This window comes from Aplysia californica, unplaced genomic scaffold (genome assembly GCF_000002075.1).
Source record: "Aplysia californica isolate F4 #8 unplaced genomic scaffold, AplCal3.0 scaffold00008, whole genome shotgun sequence".
Classification (NCBI taxonomy): domain Eukaryota; kingdom Metazoa; phylum Mollusca; class Gastropoda; order Aplysiida; family Aplysiidae; genus Aplysia; species Aplysia californica.
The window spans coordinates 1297093-1317615 of record NW_004797278.1 but is presented as its reverse complement, the minus strand read 5'-3'; the positions used below and the strand labels follow the sequence as shown (position 1 = coordinate 1317615).

Below are 20523 nucleotides of genomic sequence, written 5' to 3'. Positions count from 1 at the left end.
TACACTGTATGTAATGATAAATCCAGCGTGTAAAGGAAAAACATCTGCAGAACCACGGAGATATTAAAATACTCTCCCCGTAAGAAAATCAAGCCCATATGTTTGGTAACAATTTAAAGTAAAAGGCCAATCCATTATATTATAATATGCTGGTCATCTCCTGAGATTGAAAGTCTCTGGAGAATTTGAGGAACATAAGATTGTCAGTATTGGCCTTAATCCATTGCACCCGAGCTACGAGTAGGCTATATTCATAGCTGCATAGCTGCCGCGCGCTTCCGTCCACCAAGTTACGAGAATAGTCGTATCAAAATACCAGTCCATAAAATCGAGTCCTAACCACTTATCCAGGTTTCTATTGAAAATAATAGGACGCTAGTAGCTTTTAAAAACTTTTGCAAGCCTGTTTTGATCCAGTTTTTCGTCAAGTAGCCTACAAGTTAGTTTTGTTGCTTTGTAACCACAAATCATGACGAGAAGGAGAAAAAAACTGCCACAAAAAAACAACAGTGCCACGGCTATTTTTGTGTTTGTTGAAATACAAGAACTGTTTTTAGTTTGTTTTAGGCATAAACGGCAAAGATAGTGAAAGTAGACCTAAATCTAGAAAAACAAGGAGATTGGATTGATTTTATAAGTGCCTTGAAAACTTCGAAGAGAAGCTAGATCTAGACCATAGATTTACTATAAGTTGCTATGGCTAAATCGAGGGTTGATGAGTCGCAGTCGGATGATATTGTTTTCTCTGCTCTTTCCTTGATCTTTCTCTCTAATGAAATTCAATCAAAAGAACATTTTATGTAAAATCTAAGGGAAATTTCATATTGATACCCTAAAAAGTTTGGGTACAATGCGTGTCTAAGTTTAGTGTGTCGAGTTCAGACCAATTTTCCCCCCGCCTCACTGCAAGCCAGTATGGACTCAAATGTACTGATGCAGCAAGGCGGGGTGAATTGGGTTAAACTCTGAGCTCTTAAAACACAACATAACGAGCTTGTTTAAAAAATATGAAAATTTGGCGTGGTTGTGCGTGTGTGTGTGTGTGTGTGTGTGGGTGAGTGAGCCATCGAGAGTGTTTGTGCCCATGTATGCTTGTGTGTGCATGTGTCTGCTGATGTATGAGGGTAAGCGTACAGAATTATGTATGATTGTGCATGTGAGTATGTATGTCTTGTGTATGTGAATGATGTTTGTTTACAAGGGTGATCTATTGTTTGAGTGAAAATCATTCAGATCAGTTAATAGACTGAAAACCATATATAGCTGTTACATAACCATGAGTCACCATAAACTGTAACCCCACATTTCCAGTCACCATAGGTAACATAATGACCTAGGCACTTAATATCGCTTATCAGTGCAGTTTAAAAAAAATACCCAGCCTCCTTTTCTCCTCTCAAAAATGAAAATAAAAAATTGTGAAGAAGGATCTGATTGTCTTTTTGGGGGGGATAAAAAACGTTCCCCTCAAACTGAAACTATTTCTCAATGTTAATTATATTATTTATCAGATATTTACCACATCTTTCTGTCTTTCTGAATAGTATTGTTAAAATCACGTTGTTTCATTGATCACACTTCAAGGGAACAATCTCCAATATGTACAATTATGGAGTGGACCATTTTGATTCTAGGTAAGTCCATGTTGACACTAGAGTCAAGCCAACAAAGACAATGAAAAGGAGAGAGAAAACAGAAGCTTTTTTTTCCCCCTTAGTGTAGGGAATTGAGTTACAAATGGAAAACTCACCAGCACAAGACACACACAGAATTATCTTCAGTCAGAAAGCCATTTCTATTACTACCAAAGATGGATCGGTTAAACTTCTTTACTCTTTCAAATAAATGGGTTTCAGGAGCATGATTACCTAATGAGGCTAACATCTGTTTCATGGAAAATGAAACTCATGTCACAGAGACTTAATATTTCAAATCCTCAGCATGACCAGAAATCCACAAGATTAAACTTCTGTCTTCGGTGATTTCTAAAAGATGAAAGTCAATCACTTAATGAAGACTTTCACCCAGAGCATGTAAGGATGTGAGTAGTGAGTAAATGTGTGTTTGTGTGGGTGAACACAATATTATATATATCTTATATCTTTCTCTGTTTGTGCATGTTAGATGCTGAAGTACATAATCCCCCCCCCCCCTTACAACCCAACCCTATCAAAAGTGTACAAATGAAAACAAAGCAGCCTCAACCAGATGTGAGACAGAAATTCACCTGAACAGGAGAAGGACACAGGGGCAAGAGGTTCTTCCATTTCGCCAAACACTCCCTTTTGGATGGGCACACCATCAACATAGTCCTGAAGAAGACTTTTGCATGCTACCATAGCTTCTTTTCTGGAAAAGCTTTCATCTGAACAAATATGCTTCCATTTGTCATCCATATTGTACAACAGCCCACCAGAGCTTTGTTCCAAAGGCTGATCCAGTTTCACTGTAATGTACAAAATGTTATGGAAGTAAATATATATTTCTTTGCACCTTGAAAATTCCACTGAAAACATATTGCACCCCTTTTCTAACATGGACAGTTTTTGGACAACGAAACAGACAAAAAATCTTGTAGGTTTCTATGTTTGTGTGCCTGGTGAAAGGTACCAAATGACGCATTTTGAAGTATCCCGGTTTTTTGCATTAGCATGTAAACGGATCATATCTGAACAATATCCTTTTTGAATTTTAAAGAAATCTTCAGTAGTTTTTTAGATCTGGGTGATTTTGTAAGGCAGGGTACGGAAACAAAGTTGCGAGAAAAACGGCTTCAAATAGACAGATCTGCGCTTCGAGACGACCTGACAACACATTCGCTACTCACAAACCAACTTTAAAAAGCTGCTAAGATAAAAGAACAGCTTCAAAATGTTCATATTATGTCTTCAAAACAAATTCGCCACTATACAATTTGCTCTCCAAAAAAACGAAAGGGTGTGGATGCCCAAAGCTTTGCTTTGTTTACACGTTCTTATATTCATGTGCACTACTCGCCTTTAGAGAGGGGAGAGAATGACCTAAATTTTGGTATGCAATGTGATTGGGTTGACTTTATGAATGGACAAGAGAAACCATCCTCAGCGTTTACTCAGAAAACCAATTTTCTCACACATTATTTTGGATTATGCAATGTACCTTGTGTTATAAAACCCGTTTTAAAAATGTATTCTAAAATAAAATAAACTCAAGTCCTAGTAAATATTGATAAAGTAATGGTAAAGTATCCATTTTTAAAGGAATTTAGTTTTTGTCAAAAATTCTATTTTTGACCTTTGAAGCCTGATATCTCGGTTTGAATAAATGCGTCATTTGGTACCTTTCACCAGGCGCACTCACATATATGTGTTTTCAGTTATTTTTCATTGGCATTGTTTTGAATTTCAAGGTACAGAAAAACTGATAACACAAGCTTCAGAGAACCAAAGAATTTCTTTGTACCATACAGATTTCATGTAACATGAACTCTCAATGCATAGCACATAAAAAGAAAACAAAAACCATGATTTAAAACACTTTCATGATAACAGGAATTTTGTGTTGAACAGCTTTGTATTTATTAACAAAACCTATTGTAATAAAAAATTCAAGCTGAAGAGACGATAAGGATAACATAAAATGTGAAGATCATCAGTCTTTTCCCAATTATCACTTCTGCTACCTTTGACAAAGGTTGGTCCAATTAGCCACAACCTACGTCATTACAAGTGACAGATAATCGACAGATATAGTACAAATACTATCGTCTGTATATAGTGACAAAACAGGGTCTTCTATGAATCCCCCAACCTAAAAAAAAACCCATGGATGTCTATGCAGATAGTTTGAGGGGTGGGGGGTTATTTACCCAAAACTTTGAAAAATGAAAATCCTTCCTAAAAAGTCACCACAAGTCATGCTCTGAATAAATATATTACCAAAAATGAAATTCTATTTCCCAAAATGCCAAAGATTGTATAACTAAAATGACACCTTGCAAATCCAGGTTTTCAATTATCCTCCCCTCCCCCCCTCCTTTTCCCCAAACTTTGAGGAGTGGCTTTGCCTGTTTGAGGACAAAAAAACAAACTTTCTTACCGTCATTGAAGCAAAAGACAGACGCATCGTTGGAGTGAAGGCTGCAAGGGTTTATGAACCAGAAGGAATTCCCGAAAACATTAGGGTTTTCATAGAAGCCATCATGAGCACACTGATGTAAATAGGCTTCCTCTCCAGTGCACTGTATAGAGTGTAGCCAGATAGGTCCTTCCCCTCCTCCATAAGGAGCATTATTCTGCGCTGCACCATCCCGGAATTTCTTCCCTCTGCAAACGACTCGAGCAGCTTTGTCATTCCACATTTTATCACACACTGTGCCCCACTTTCCATCAACTGACATTTCCACACGACCAAAATTGCTTTGATCAAAAGTGTCATTAAACACTAGGCGGTATTTGATTCCTGGGGATATTAATTTAGTGAAATTTTAAAGATAGACAAATACCACAACTATGTTAATTCACACTTTGCAACTCAAGCTAAGCCAAGTCAAATACAAAAGCCATTAAAAAATCATTTTTTGACGAATTTGATTGTAAATCAATAAATACAGTGGAGTCTACTTATAACGAGTGCTGGAATAACGAGAAGTCTGTTATAAAGACACTATTCTAAAACCCCGTTTTTTTCTCTTCTTTATCTTTGTAAATATAAAATACTGCTATTGCGCAATCAGACAAACATGTGGATCGGTTATAGCGGAATATTGCTGCTGCTGTGCACAGTGCATAGGCCAATTATATGTTCTGTAAAACCTCGCCAGTTGAGAAACTTGTTGGTAATCTGGCGAAACAAAGATTGGGAGAGCCCATGTGTGTCAACAATGAAGGCCGGAGCGCTTGAGTAGGGAGGGTGTGGTATGCGCAGACAAACAGAACGCATCGAGGGATAGGCCAGCGTAGGCCTAGTCTAGGTTATCTAGGCCTACCATGCCTCTCATTTCACAGATGAGGAGATGGAGAGGTCACAGCAATATGATGGATGGAGCCAATGTGCTACGTGCGCAAGCAGACGGAATGCACCACAGGGTGTGGTGGGGTGGGGGAAAACACAGCGGGTGAGTTAGCCCAGAGCCATTTCTTTCTGATCGCCAACAAGCTGTCAGTCAACATCAATAGCACTAGAGAAAGAAACCTGATTCTATTTTTTATCAAGTAAGACCTAGAGACCATGTTGAAACAAGATCCTCATCAGGGGAGATAACAAAAAGAAATAAACCGAACACCAAACTCATAGATTAGGCCTACTTTACTGTTTTCCTTGAATTTATTACTATATCCCTTATAGCGAGAATCCTGCTATAACGGACATTTTGCACCGGTCCCCTCCTTCTCGTTATAACAGGATTCCACTGTATAAATGATTCACCCAGATAGTGCACTGCAGGCAGGAAAAGTCTTCATAGGTGTAAAGTCAGATGCTCATCAAAATAATGAATGGAAGATACCAATATTCTCCCAACCGTTGGGTTATTTTGTTGAGGGGGGGTTCAGATTAACACTTTTTCTTTCAATATAAAAACACATTCTCCATAGGTATTACCAAAAAATGTAGACCAAAAGCACTAAAAATGTAAATTTGCAGTTTCCAAAGACACTCAAGCTTAGGAAGTCACCAAACTTTGGTTGCCATTTTTCTTAAAATTAAAATTTTTACCTCTGATACCAGGCAACCGCGTCTCCTTTGCTCGGAAATATTTCGACTTCTATTCAAGATACATGGGTACTTTTTTCCATCAAAAACAGGACAAGTGATCTTAGATTTAAGATGATACCAAAAACTTTGTAGCCCAAAAATTGAACAACGCCTTGATAGAATGGTATTTTTTTCTTCAAAAACAAAACAAATGATCAAGCTTTAAGATGATACCAATATAACTGATGAGCACCTAATTCCACTGTACTGTGACACATATTTATTTTCAACTTATTAATGCGTATCATATTTTTTCCTTCAAAGCAGTCGGCTACATGCTTGGATCAAAAGAAGAAGATTGTGAATTCTTTGCATTTGGTATTCATGTTTTTCTCAACCTTCCAGAAATATATTTTCTTTCAAATATATCCATCTCATGGAACCAAATGAAGACAATAAAATACACAATTTTGAACCTAGGCTATAGGGAATTTAACTACAAAACATATTATCAAGATAGCCATTTGTTGTATGAAAAGGAGAGCTGTTTCCTTCGCATAAAAAAAAAAAAAATCACATCCCCTGAAAAAATGCAGTTTGTAAATTATTTAAATATATTGATTAACAAAACTCTATGATTGTAAAAAAGTCAAGATCATAGTTTTAAAGGACCAGCTTGGCTAAGTTCATCATTTGTTTTTGTACAAATGTCATGTCCTACTGAATGCAAAAAAAGATATTTCAGGGGAAGGTTGTCCACTTACGAGTTTTAGCATCAACATTCATTAAACCAAACCTTCAATTGAAAGATCAATGGAAAAGTGAGATGGACATAAATGCCATCCAGCCAGCAGGTAAGTTCTATCTTCTGTCTGAGAGCCATTAGGCTATTTATATCTCCAGCCCATTCATGGTCAACAATACCATCTCTCCCTGTAGCATACCTTCTTCCTTGTAGCAATACACAGCAGCAGTATGGGAATCTGAGCAGTTGCCTAGGTTTGATCTGTCATTGAAGGAACACTCTGTCAAATCTCTCTCTGTACCATTGCAAATGACATTGCTCATCAGTAAAGGACCTATTGATTTCGAGGAGATATACTCCTGTGTGACAGAAAGCAATATTGTTGATTACATTAATGATTATATATTATGCATCACTGTATATTTCAACCAGAGATCACGATAATAAATTCAACATAAGTTCTCTAACTAATGAAAAAAACATGTAAAGTTTACTTGATTATGCATTCAATTGAAACGATGATCTCTGAACAAATTGATTATTATTACCCACCTCTGGCTATTTATGCCATTCAAAAAATACTAACTTACTTTGAGTAGACCTAATAAATATGAAGGCTATCATTATAGCTTTCTGACTACATATTTTGTCCACAAGCCCCTCAAACAACCAGTGATAAATTGTACGCCTACCTGTGTATAACCACTTTTGGTTTTATTTTCTAAAACATACAATTTGAGAATACAAAAAATTGACATTTTCCCTGATCATTACTAGCATTTAACTCTGAAAAATCTTCAAAATAAATGGTAATGTCTTGAGTAGTAAACACGGTTTCCAAATGCGTTTTGTCCCAGGAAGGCCGGTTTGGGGATAAAGTCTCCCTCACCATTGTACTGGTGGCCAGGAATATGAGTAATTTAGTGTGCCACCCGTGTACTGGTGGCGAGGGCTCAAAGGGTTAATTAAGTCTCAGTACTTAAATGTCTCCAGTTTCGAAAGAATATAAAACACCCGCTTTAAATAATAAAAATACTTACAAAGATTAGTATTAAGACCAGTCCAAAAAGTATAGGTTCAGAGCTTTTAATAATGCCTACAACAATATAGTCATGCATTGCAGTCATATTCTGTACCAACAGTCTCTCCATCATGCCTCACTATTGGAAAGTTTTACTTCTCTGTTTTTCCTTTCTATATTTATTTCTCTCTGTCCTTTATGTTTTTGCCCAGCACTACACGACCATAACGGTGTTGATTAACTCTCTTAACTAAAAGAAATTACAATCTTCTAAGGGAAATATACTGATCATACTTACATCAAAGTATGACCGATGATAAGCAGAGCCTCCTTTGAATGACCGACTTTTGCAAAATACGTCAGCCTCCTTGTCTGTCCAGCCTGCACTACAAATTCGACCTTTGATTCCAAGGTGAGATACTTCAAGCGCCCCTTTCATCTCCTCACCTGGACTCATTGTAACTTGGTATTCTGTTATAAAGACAAGTTAATTATTTAGCATTCAATTTTCAGCATCACAAAGTGATTCCCTTTTCTATAGACAAGATTAGTCTTTACAGGACATAGTTTTATTTTTCCTCCCTCACTTGTATAACAAACACATGTAATATGAAAAACCTTTAAAAATCAAAGCAAGAGAATAATATAAAGTATATTATAAGTCAATATAAATTCACAAAAATTAATCATACTAATAACACCCCCCCCCCCCCCACCCAACAACAACCCAACCCTTTCTTGAATTTAAAAACCCCACAGGAAACAGTAAAGAGCCCCCCCCCCCCCCATCTTATCCTTATACATCAAAAAGGGTAAAAAAATAGCTAAAATGAGAGAGTCAAAAGGGTTCGCCTTATTATTCTGCTCTAACAGGTAATAAGCTTCTTTTCATGACAGTAACTTGCAAGTCATAATTTACAGACATCACTACACACCAGGAAAAATTCATACTAATAATATCTGCAAGTTTATTAGCAACAATAATACAGCCATTCTTAAAGATTTTAAAAAATGAACAAACTAAAGGAAAAACTTTAGTGAGGGCAAAAATAACAATTATAATTAACCTAGCTCATACACATTTATAGGAAGGGATCGAAACTTCTTAATTTAAAGATCATGATAAGCTTCACAAGACCAAAAGCCAAAACAGTTGAATAGCTTAGTTTCCTCCTCCTGTGTAACCAAGTACGATAATAATTTTTTTTTAGAAAGCAATATAAGCAGAAAAATTTACAGAGCAATTTTTTTTACCATTTTCGTCAAAGTTGTCATCTTTTCCCAAGCACACCACGGAAGCGTAGTAACCACTAATACATTCACTTTCCTGCCTGCATTGAGTAATAAAAGTCTCATCTCCCACACACTCAAAAGTTATATTTGGGAGTATCTTGCGCCCTGAAACTGTCTCTCCTGAATAAGCAGAGCAGCACAGAGAGCGGCCATCGTAAAAGCCCATTTCCTGGCAGACGAGGCGGGCAGACAGGTCAGTGAAGCCATCACTGCACACTCGGTACCACTTGTTTGAATAATAATAGTTGACTGGACCGTGGTTGGTTTCCATCCCACTTGCTCTTTCAAGTTTCACTAAAAGATAAATAAGAGAAAACAATTTAGTATAAACAGTCACACCTCTCCAATTAGACCACGCATTGTCTCGGAGAAAGGTGGTTATTTTATACAGGTGGTCCTCTTAGACAGTATCATTATCATACAGGAAAAACACAAGGGGGGGGGGGGTAGGAGGTGGTTGTTTGTACAAATGATTGTCTTAGACAGGTGGTCACTAGAGCAAGTTAGAATGTACTTCAATACTATAACCTAGTGGACAAAAATCTCAGAGAGACATTACATTCACATGAAGGATTCTGTAGCTAGGAAACAAATCTTCACAGATAGTAGCTTATTGATCAGATATATAAAAAATACACCACTGTTAATGGATTATATAATTTATTGAGAACTCTTGTTTAGCTTGGTGCAATTTCTGTTATTTAGTTACAGTCCAAAACATAATTTGTCAAGGCAGAAAGTGCATTGATAGAAATAAACTTATAGAATTTCATTGTAGACATTTTACAAAGTACAGAAGACTATGTTAAAAGAATTCTCAGAGACAATGATCTTCGTAAAACACAGTTGGAGAGGATCTCTTCTTTTTTGCGTTCCCCTTCTTGATCTCGGGGGTAATTGACTGAAGGTTCTTCAACCTGCAATGCAACTGATCTTTATTTATATATGCCCACTTTTCCAACTTTGTAGGGCTCTTTGCCTTTAGGCAACCACATTCCAATTTTGAAAGTACTCTATACTTTTTATATTGACCAGAGTATTTTCAGTTGTGATAGGAATTAATTTTGAATTTTGCATGGGTGGCGGCTGAAGCCTACTCATATCTATTTTAGAACCACCATGAGATCTTTAATGTAAGCAAAGAAATAAAAACTATTATAAATACACTATTTAAAGCACCATTACGAACATCATCAAATGCAACACCAGGGAACAGTGGCTGAATGGATGGGCAATGGGCAAAACTGGAAGAACTGTATTTGCACACATGACAGCCCCCAACTCTAAAGATGCAATAAATTCCCTGAGTAGAAGAGAACAAGTCACGATATTTCGCCTGCGAACACAACACATACAACTAAATTCCTACCTTAATAGGATCCGCAAGGATACCCCACCCGACTGCCCGTTGTGCGACTGCCAGGATGAAACAGTACCACACCACCTCTTTAACTGCCCAGCACTTTGTGACCTGTGTAGCACCTACCTACCTGCCTCCCCAGACATCGGAAACACTCTATACAGCGACAAAGCACAGCTGATTAAAACCTGTTAATTCTTTGCCATATCGACAGACCGAAGGGCTAGAACCCAAATGGCCATTGGATCGGAAAAGTAAAGTAAAGTAAAGCACCACACACACCAGATAGCTACCACGAGCTGTCCCGCCAAGAACAAGTGATTATCTTCTGACTAAGAACACAACACACAAGACTGAGACAACATATGTACAGATGTTTTAAACTAGTACAATCACCAAAATGCCAGTGTGGAGAGGTGGACCAAACAGTGGAACACATCCCTCAGCACTGCAAGACAAGACACACAGGGCCCTGAGACAGGAAACGTGGCCAACCCCACTGACACTACTATACAGGCCGACAGATGAACTGAGCAGGACGGCCCATTATAACACAGATACCGGACTTCAAGTGTGATGAGATCGAAAAGAAGAAGAAGTCATGTATGCAATAAGTACACAAGACCTCGGTAATTTTTCGTCATTATCAGAGAAGGCTAGGTGTTCAATTTTACCTATTCTAAGAACAGAGGTGAGTCTTAAAGTAAGAAGACACCAGGGGTAGCAGTAGAAAGAATCAGGAGTGAGAAAGAGGAACAGAAAAGGGGAACACCTTGCCTCAGGATCTCAGAGAAACAACAAATTTTGATAGGTTTAAGTGATTGCTCAAGACTCATTTGTTTAATTGTTAATTACAGTGTGTTGGTAAGTTCTGATTTTTTAAATATACATGGGTGTCTTGTTTTATAATATGTCCTTTCGGGTAGTATAGTTAATAGGCTATGGGCTACTGGGAGTGAACCTCCCCCCCCCCTGGGGATTTTTCACCACCATGATTTTCTGGCACCAAAATGTTGGCAATCTACAGAGTTACGGCCCTTGATTGTCCAGAAATTACGAAAATACTTGATTTTTATTTTGGGGTTCTCTGTGAAGCCGAAAATGTGTACTTTCATATGATGTAAAACTCAAATATTATAAGATGATGTAAGTGTTGTAAAAAAAATACTTTTGCTAATTAATTACAAGATGCAAAGAGGAAAAAAGAAAATTCAAAGGCTGATTTCTCAAAATCTATAGAAATGATTAATTCTATTGCTTCAGATCTTTTATAACCCGGTACAATAGTTTTCTTATAGGTACACACTTTGACTCGAAGTTTGAGGCACAAAATGAGAAGGATTTTGCGCAAAATAACTATGAGTTAAGGAGTTATGACCCTTGCTATTGCTATATTGAAAAAATACAAAACTGCCGCGCGTCATTTTAAAAACGTCAAAAAGGCGGCCTGAGTACTTTTGTCTCAGATATAGTCTAGATCAATCATATGGGCATGATCAAGGTGTCTTGAAAAACATTTTGTTAGTTAAAGCTAATTTAAAAGAAGACTGAGGTGAAAAATTTGAAGTCTGGTTTTTCTAGCAATGTACAATTTTCTTTATACGAGTATGCTTCAGAGAATGAATGGGATGTTCAAAATTAAGCAAGGTAGAACTGAAATCAGTTCCCTTGACATCAAAGAAAGAGAGGTCAAAATCTCAAAAGAAAGAACAGCTTGAAGAAAGGACATGTGGAGTGCATAACTGTAACTTCAAAGTCCATGATGAAACAAAACCTCTCACTGAGAGACGCTGGGACACCATTCAAAAATCAAAAAGACAACGGTGTCTTGCAGAAACTGACAGTGATAGACTATCCTCAATTTGTGAAAGAATACCGACAGAATTTGACTCTGCTCAACATGGGTTCCATGATTACTGCTACAATACATTCATCAATTTGAGGAGTCTTAAGAAAAAGGCATTCACCAGGAGAGTCTGACAAATCAGCACAAGAAGGGTCTTGTTCCACTAGGAAAAAAGTAAAGCAATCGTTTTCAACACGCCTCTTGCTCATGTAATGCCTTTTCTGTGAAAAGACAACTGAATGGACACATGACAGCATGGGAACCAAGAAAGTTCATAAACTTGTCAAATGTGTTACCAGAACATCTGAAGCCTCTGTAAAAGAAGCTGTAAACAGAAAAACTGACTCAAAACTTCGGGGCCAAATTGAAAATGCTGTTCTCATTGCCCAAGAGGCAGGGTATCATGAGCCATCTAGAAAAGCTTACACACGTAAGGGGGATCGACATTCACTAGCTTCTACATCTAAATACTGTTCTGGAGAAGAAAACGCAGCAGCTGAAGAAAAAAAAGAAATCTCCAGCTGCAGAGGAAGAAGCCTACTCCAAGGCATTTCAGCACGTCCGTCAGTTTGTGGAAGAACATGTCACTGCAATGGTCCTTGTTGTTAGGATTAGTCTTTTGAAAGAGATGTATAGCACTTTCATGCAAACAAATTATCCAGAGTTTTACAAGTACTACAAGACATATACGTTGAGGAGAAACTTGTGAAGCACGTCAAGTCCAGGGTCAACTTCTGGCAGAGATATTCTGGGACAAGTGAACTCGAGTACTCTGACGAAATTTCAACTGGGCTGGCTGTCGGAGTTGCCTTTGAAAATGTGACCTCTGAAGAGAGACTTGTTATGGAAGTGGCAAAGGTGATACGACGACCTGTTCTTGATGGATGCAATGAAAGTCAAAAGTTACCTTGGCTTTCAGCAGACACAGATCTGCGCACAGAAACTTTGCAGATACCACAAGTATTAACAATTATATTTCTTTCCTTTCTTTACTCCAAGAATGGAAAACAACAGGCAACAAGATGCCACAGGAGAGTTGTCTCTACAGGTCAGGACATATGCTACAGTTTGACGAAAGGGGGAATGGAAAAAGCCTAAACATATTATGATTGGTATATATGTGTCCGTCATCCAACAGGAAACACTCAGCTGATCAATATCTTAAACCAGCATGGACATTCTGTATCCCACTCATTTCTCTTAGAAGTGGAAACTGCCATGTGTGACAGTATACAGGTTTCTTCAGGTAGTTTGCCCCAATCCATCATGCCTGACAACAACCTCATCACTCACTTCTGTTGGGACAATTTTGACTTGAATGAGGAAACTTTATCAGGAACTGGAACCACACATTCAACTCATGGACTAGTCATACGAGAAATCAAAGTGCAGCCATACATTCCCCAGCCGACACCAGAGGTTGACAGAACAAAGAAAGGATCAATCCATATTCCCAAAAAAACAGCTTGACCCATGTTTTATCAATTCTGAAGTGGAACCCACCTTGATAACAGAGTATCAAAGATTTCAAAGTGTTCCATATGAATAATGAAAACAGAAGGCAACTGACACAGTTCTTACTTTATGTATGGCAACAAGATTGTTATGCAATGATGTTGCTGAACAGAGAAATATACTTTGCAAGTGACCAACAGTGCTTTGTCCTCAGTAGCAGTGATGGAAAGACTACAGACTCAAGACCTGTTCCAGAGTTACCCTCTAGCCATGAGGAAGCAGACACACTACTGATCGTGCATGCCATCTTCTCTGATCAGAACATTGCTACTCCAGACACAGACATCATTATTGGGTCCCCAGACACTGATGTCTTTCTACCGATGATTGCATTGTGTTCAACATTTCACACACAGTTTGAATTTTGACACAGGGGTTGGGAAAAAAAGAAGATGTCTACACATTCAGACGCTCTGTGACAAAATGGAAACACATTTACAGGATTCTATTCTTGGACTCCATGCATTCTTTGGATGTAAGGAGTCTAGCGATTTTGTCCAGAGAGGAAAGGTGAAGCCGCTCACCATTCTCCACAAGCACCCAGAGTTTGCTGTTTCATTCAAGGAGCTAGGAACATCTGAAACTGTTTCTTCACAACTGTTTTCCAATCTGGAAAAGTTTGTTTGTCACCTGTGTGGAAAACCAGCTTACTTTAGCGCTAACAAGTTTCGTCATGACCTTGTAAGGCTAAAGTACATGGCAAAAGGTCAAAGCTTACTGTCATGCTTTGATGGATTTGACACCATGCGAGAGAAGCCTTGAAGCTGACATCCTAGGCGTAAATTATTAATAGTATTAAGCTTTAATATGGAAGCAAGCACATCTGGCTCATCCATTAATACAAATGTACATGATCCGCTAGATCTTGGTTGGAAGAGAGATAATGGTGGAGTGCTCTCAGTGGAGTGGTGCAAAGACTTGGTCCCTCAACAATTGGTTGATATTTTGTCAGGATCAGATACAGAACAAGAGGAAGACAAAGATGAAAACCATCTCCTCTATCATTTGTGATGAAGAAGATGAGCTGAAGTGACAGCAGTGAAGATGAACTGATGACATAGAAAGCATTTAAATAAGACTTTACATACAACATCAACTGACTTACAGTATAACATTTGGATAACTAGCACCCAAGCAACTCACTTCTGTTACATATTATGCTCTATGCAAGTCAATTTTTAGATGCTATAATCTTTTTCTCAATTATATAAATTTCTTTGTACGAGACAACTCAATATAATACATCATGTACACAAATAGCCAATATTCATCTGCATTGCTAAGGCCTGTCTGTAACTCTGCATTGTACTGATTTTCTGTTGAACTAAATGTTTTGCATGTGTAGCTTTTCCTTTGTTGTGGTAAACCCAGCAGGGAGTATATTGCGCTTACTTTGTGCGGCGGTTTTCAATTTTTAGAGAAAAAGGACTTAAAACATTATTTTTTTCTCTATAAGCTATGTAAATAACTACCACAAAATGTTCAGTATAACTGTTTTTCTTCAACCCACAATACCAACTTTAGTCTCAATTAAAAGAAAATCAGAATACCAACTAAAACAGTGAATTAAAAAAAAAAAGTTAATTTGTTCAATTTTCGACAATTCAGGGGCAATAACTCTGCAGATTGCCTATATTTTGGTGCAAACTTTTTTGTGTGCATAGTCCTGAGTGTGCTCTTTCAGAAAATCATAGTGAGCAAAAATCCCCAGGGGGGGGGGGGGGGTTCCAGTAGCCCATAGTCTATAATGTATGGTTGTGAAAGTTCTTTTTTATGTGGTTGAACTGGTTTTTCTTGTTTCTGTGAAATATTTTTTCTTGTGTGAATGATTATATGATTGGTGTAAAGCGCTCAGAGCTTACACTAGTATGGGATAGAGCACTATATAAATGCAATCTATATTATTATAGACTTTTTGACTGAGAGGTGAACACCGTACCTCTAGAGCACGAGGGCCTGGGAGAGGATCTTAAAAATGGAGGCCAAAGAGGAAATTATTCTCAGTGACAGTTCAAAGTGAAAACAAACTCTTTAACTCTTTCTTTTTTAACCTGGCTAGAAATAGGTGAAAATAAAAGCGTGCACTCGTGTTCAACTTGGCCCAAACTGGCCGACAGAAAATATGTTGTCCCACTGTTCAACTTGCCATCTCATTTCTCCGATGAAATTTCCTCAGTGGTGAGATTGGCTAAGATTGACATTGATAATAGTAATTGACTTTAAACTGTAGCCTTGTTATCATTTCTGGAGAGAAAAATGTGTCAGAGCCAGCGCCAGCAGTCAGAATTTACTTTTTCTTTCCTTAAAGCATAAAGAAAGTCAGCTCTGGGAGGTTGCTATGTGCAAAAGAAGTCAAACAAATGGGCAGCCGCTATTTATGAAGAATTTGAGCAGGAAAAGATTACATGTCACCCGCTTGCCATATGTAGGCTCATCATTATATTTTCAAGTATGACAACACTCTATTTCAAAAGGAATATATCTATCTTCTAAATTAGGAAAATGCAACTTGCATAAAAATGATGCACAATAAATGTAACAATGATGGTATTTCCATTTTGTTTTTCATTCCTTATATCAAGTAGGCACAAGGCTCAAACACTGATGGACCTCCGAGGACACAACGAATAACAACAATAATGACATCATATCCCAGCACAGGTAGGCCTACCTGATGAGTAGCAGAAAACAGCAGCATCATCAGAATGTGCCTCACAGGACTGCCTCCTGTTTTCACTCCAGCCTTGATGGGGACATTCATTGATAGTTGACTCTGTTCCTGAACAGCGAGCTCCCAATTCCCAAATAGGACCTTTAACATGAAATGAAGAGTTCTATAGCATTGTACCACAGCTAAATAAGGAGAACACAATGTCGTATAAGCTGTATTTAAACACTGAAGAGACATGTCTGTCAAAATCTGGTAACTTGTTTTGATTAGCCCATCATATTGAAAATTAACTTCAAATTTTTGGCTTCGTTAATAAAAAAAATTTTATGTGTGGAAAAAAAAATGAATACCATACCCAGCATCTTTAAGACATAAAAGTCAATTCCTGCTGATGGAACACAAAGAAAATAAGGAAAAATTCAGACATCTTAGAACTAACCGGATGGTGGTAGTGCATGTGCTTCAAAGCAGAGTACAACATGATTTCTTGTAATGGTAGTTTTATTATTTATACTTCATGATATAATATCTTGCCTGTAAGAGTACCAAGATCAGTCTCTTGGCTTTACTTACCTAAGGAAAAGGAGTAGGGTAAAAATATGAAGACTTTCCTACTGCTTTGTGCCGAGATGAAGACAAAATTTTAGCTCGTAATCCAGCATCTTATCACAAATTAGGAACAAAGAAAAGACTGTTTTCCCAATGCCACTACATATTTTGTTTTGATCTGTATTTCATCAAACTAAATAGTAACCAGAAGAAGAAGGTAACATTCAAACATAATGAATAAGTTTATAGCAAATCTTCTAAAACCAAAGTGACAATAGTAACTCAAAGCCAATGACCACAGAGGAAGATGATGAAATAGATTACTTCATGACAGCAAAAGTATCATTGCTAATTATGGGTTATGGTAATCCACACAAACAGCATTGACAGCCTCTGCATTTGCTTTTTTGTGAGTCAAGAAGAAAAGATATCTATTTTTGTAAAATTTAACTAAAAAATATAACAGAAATTATAAGTTTTTGTTTCTAAGACCAGTTAGAGATTATATTATGTACACTTCATGACCATCTTTATTGCACATGCACTTAGAAAGATCTGAACAACACAATAATATTTATAAACAATGTTTATTTTCCTTACCCAACCTGCTTTTTTTGTTTGCTACTCGCTTGTAACATTTCTAATCTTTAGCAGTTATATATGATGTTATTGTGTTCCAAGTTCCTTAAAACGCTTACTAAAACAAAAACAAAGATTGTTTTAGACTGCAGATAAAACATCAAGTAAAGGTAATTTTAACTTACCAGTACCAACATTATCCAAGCTTGTATCACTGATTTCATCTCCCGTGGCATATCCTAGCATGCGGCACATGACTGCAGCATCCTTGCTATCCCAGTTGAAATCACACACAGTACCCCACTGGTTATTTATATAGACTTCCACACGGCCACTTTGAACATTATCTGAACCAGCCAGGCGGTAAGTGACAACTGAAAATATATTTTTTTTAAACACATACAAAATACATCTCAATGGGATTGGTGGTCCACTGTTGAGGTGAGGCATGAGTATGAGAATGGTAAGACATAGATCTAGTCTGGAGGAAATGATATATACAGGTCCTATATGCGCACTGATAACAAGAAAAAGAGGTTATAAACAATTCAGATTATTGACTCTGTAACAAATTCCCGAAACATCTAGGATGAAACTTATAATTTTTAGACATACACTTACAATAATAACATGTAGTGTGAGTTACAAAGATGAAACACTCTAACCTAAATAAAACATTTTAATGAAAAGAGAGAGAACTAATTGAGGTGGATTGTATGAAAAGACATTCATAGAGAGGCTGAAGGATGACACTAAAACAAAAAAAGAGAAGTAAAAAAATATAGCCCCTCAAAAAGGAAACTTGTTTCACTTTGAAGCAATCCAAAGACTTAAACTGTTCCCTGATGCAAAACAGATTTTGCAAGGAAATCAGTGAAATACTATGACATTTTATCGGTGGAAAGAAAAGAAATCTCTGCAATTTTGAATCTATTGCGACACGTTAATGCACAAAATAGTTCTTAGGGAAAAGCTTTCGAATCTAGACTACTTACTGGAATCATCAGAACAGAAGGCACCAGCAAAGTGGTCGTTTCTGCAGTGAGTCACACTGCCAAGGCCTGAGTGAGGGCAACTAGTCAAATCAGTTTCATTCCCAAAGCAGCTGATCTGTTTTTGAGCGAAAAGAGTATTTGCAAAGCATGCCATTTTCTTTTAGGTGAGAATTTCAATTTCCCAAATTTCATTTGAGACCACAGGGGAAACCCAAAATAATAGACAACCTAATATATATGGGGTGCCCATTATAGAGGGTGCCCACATACGCGATTGGGTCGGGTCGGGCCGCTTTCTTGTGGTTCAGTGCACACTACAACCCCGTCGCGATTGAACCCGACGACCTGGAAGTTAAAGTAGAGAAACCTTTAACCTACATGCGACTACACAGAGGGCGTAAACCGGGCTACGATTGGCTGAACCTTTGACCCATAAATACATTAAGCACCGGTAGGCCTACGTACGGTACTCTTGGACTTCCCGCACTCCCTCTCTCTGTCTCCCTCTGTGTGTGTGTGTGTGTGTGCGTGAGTGCTTGCTTGCTTGCTTGCTTAAGTGTCTCTCTCCTTTCTTGTCTATTTTTCACTACCCATATATATCAGAGACCTAGATCTAGCAATGTTAAAATTGCTAGGTCCCTGCATAGGTCTATATCTCTCAACTTATCTCTCTCAGTCCCTGTCACTCTCACCACCCTCCCTCTGTAGTGCTCCTCCCCTTTCTTCTTACTCGTCTTCTTCATCTTCTAGGCCTATGAGCGCTCCAAACCCGCTGTGAGAAGTGAGAAGACGGTCAAAGGCGGAGACCGAAACTGGGAATTTCCAACCTACTTAATGCATTCATGGGTCAAAATGGACAAGTGACTCAGCCTTGTTGTGAATGGCTGGAAACCACCCGATCGCACGATTCGCAGGCCTGAAAACAAACGCGTTTGTTTTTGTAGGTCACCGACAGAGTCGATCGGTTTGTGCCACGATGGCTGCTTTGCGCCCTCAATTTGGCTAGCTGCGACTACCCAATAGGCCCAACCCGACAGCATATGTGGGCACCCCTATTAGCGCGATGGGGTCTGGTCGGATTGACATGTAGGGTCGTTTTCTGGTGGTTTTAGTGCACACTACAACCCCCTCGCCATTGTTCCAGACGACCTGGAAGTTAAAGTAGAGAAACCTTTAACCTCAATGGCTTCCAGGGCTCCTTTCCACCGTTCCTGGTTGCAGTGCTGCAGCAGCCTGAAATCCCATAAACATGGGTTACGTCGATAACTTTCTATTATCTTCTCTACGTCGAAGGAATCCATTGTTGTCAATTGTTGATGGTATTTTGCACGGAAATACCCGACTTTGACATCGCAGTGTCAAAATGGACACGTGACTCACCGTTGTTGTGATTAGCTGTAAACCACCTCATCAAACGACTAGCAGCCCTGAAAAGAAACGCGTCACAATGGCCGCTTTGCGTCCTTAATTTGGCTAGCCCTGGCTACCAAATTGACCTGACCCGACCTGATCGTGCTATAAAACTTAGATCATATAACAAGATTCTAGCCATGATCAGCATTTTCCCCCAAAACCAGTGCTGACTATCATGCTGACAATGGGGAGGAAACTTCAAAAAGAAAATGTAGCAATAGAAACTTGAACATAAACAAGAATTGTTTTAGAATGCAATCTTTTCTCTGCAAGCCCATTTTTAGCTTGAAACTTGAGTAAGATGGTGCTTGTGATTGTACCTTGAACTGTTTTTTCAAAGTGGCAACTTCTTTTGCTCCATCTGGAATATCACAATGTTCCTGACCTGAACATTCAATTTTACAGCAACAAAGGCATATTACAGACCTAGCCATCTAAAGCTGTTCAAAGGGGTGTCCATCCATACAGCATGGGGACAGTTAGTGTCAAATTATAATTGTTGTTGAAACACACTGACCTCAAAAGTGTAAATCATTCTCAATCGTAGGCTTATATATTCAAACAAGGTTTGAGTTTTTTTAACCACTAAACAAAGAGACAGAATAAGAAATGGTTTCAATTCTCCTTTAAAAAATATTTCTAAATTCTAGTGCAATTAGTCAAGAAATAATTTACATATAGCAGTGCAAATGCTGGCATGAGACAGTGACTGTTAGCTAGCAATAAGGTACTCCTCACAAAAGCACTACCTCTCTCTGCTCCTTAATGCCCAGACATGGTGCATCCCTCTGTCCTATCCCCCAATGAACTAATACCTTTTTATCTGTCAGCGCATGAAATTTCTCACATTAACTGATTTCTCT

At 38.1% G+C, this 20523-nt stretch overlaps 1 protein-coding gene across 1 annotated transcript in view; it reads right to left on the bottom strand.

Moving 5' to 3' along the window:
* Positions 1-20523, bottom strand: part of LOC101855611 (deleted in malignant brain tumors 1 protein) — an 82467-nt gene that overhangs the window by 11326 nt on the left and 50618 nt on the right. Inside the window, exons 32-39 of the mRNA XM_013082430.2 lie at positions 18248-18362; positions 17438-17626; positions 16125-16265; positions 8694-9026; positions 7738-7910; positions 6618-6777; positions 4078-4440; positions 2228-2446 (exon numbers count right to left, since the gene is read on the bottom strand). Coding sequence (XP_012937884.1) covers positions 2228-2446; positions 4078-4440; positions 6618-6777; positions 7738-7910; positions 8694-9026; positions 16125-16265; positions 17438-17626; positions 18248-18362 — 1693 coding nt within the window. The remainder of the gene's footprint in view (positions 1-2227; positions 2447-4077; positions 4441-6617; positions 6778-7737; positions 7911-8693; positions 9027-16124; positions 16266-17437; positions 17627-18247; positions 18363-20523) is intronic.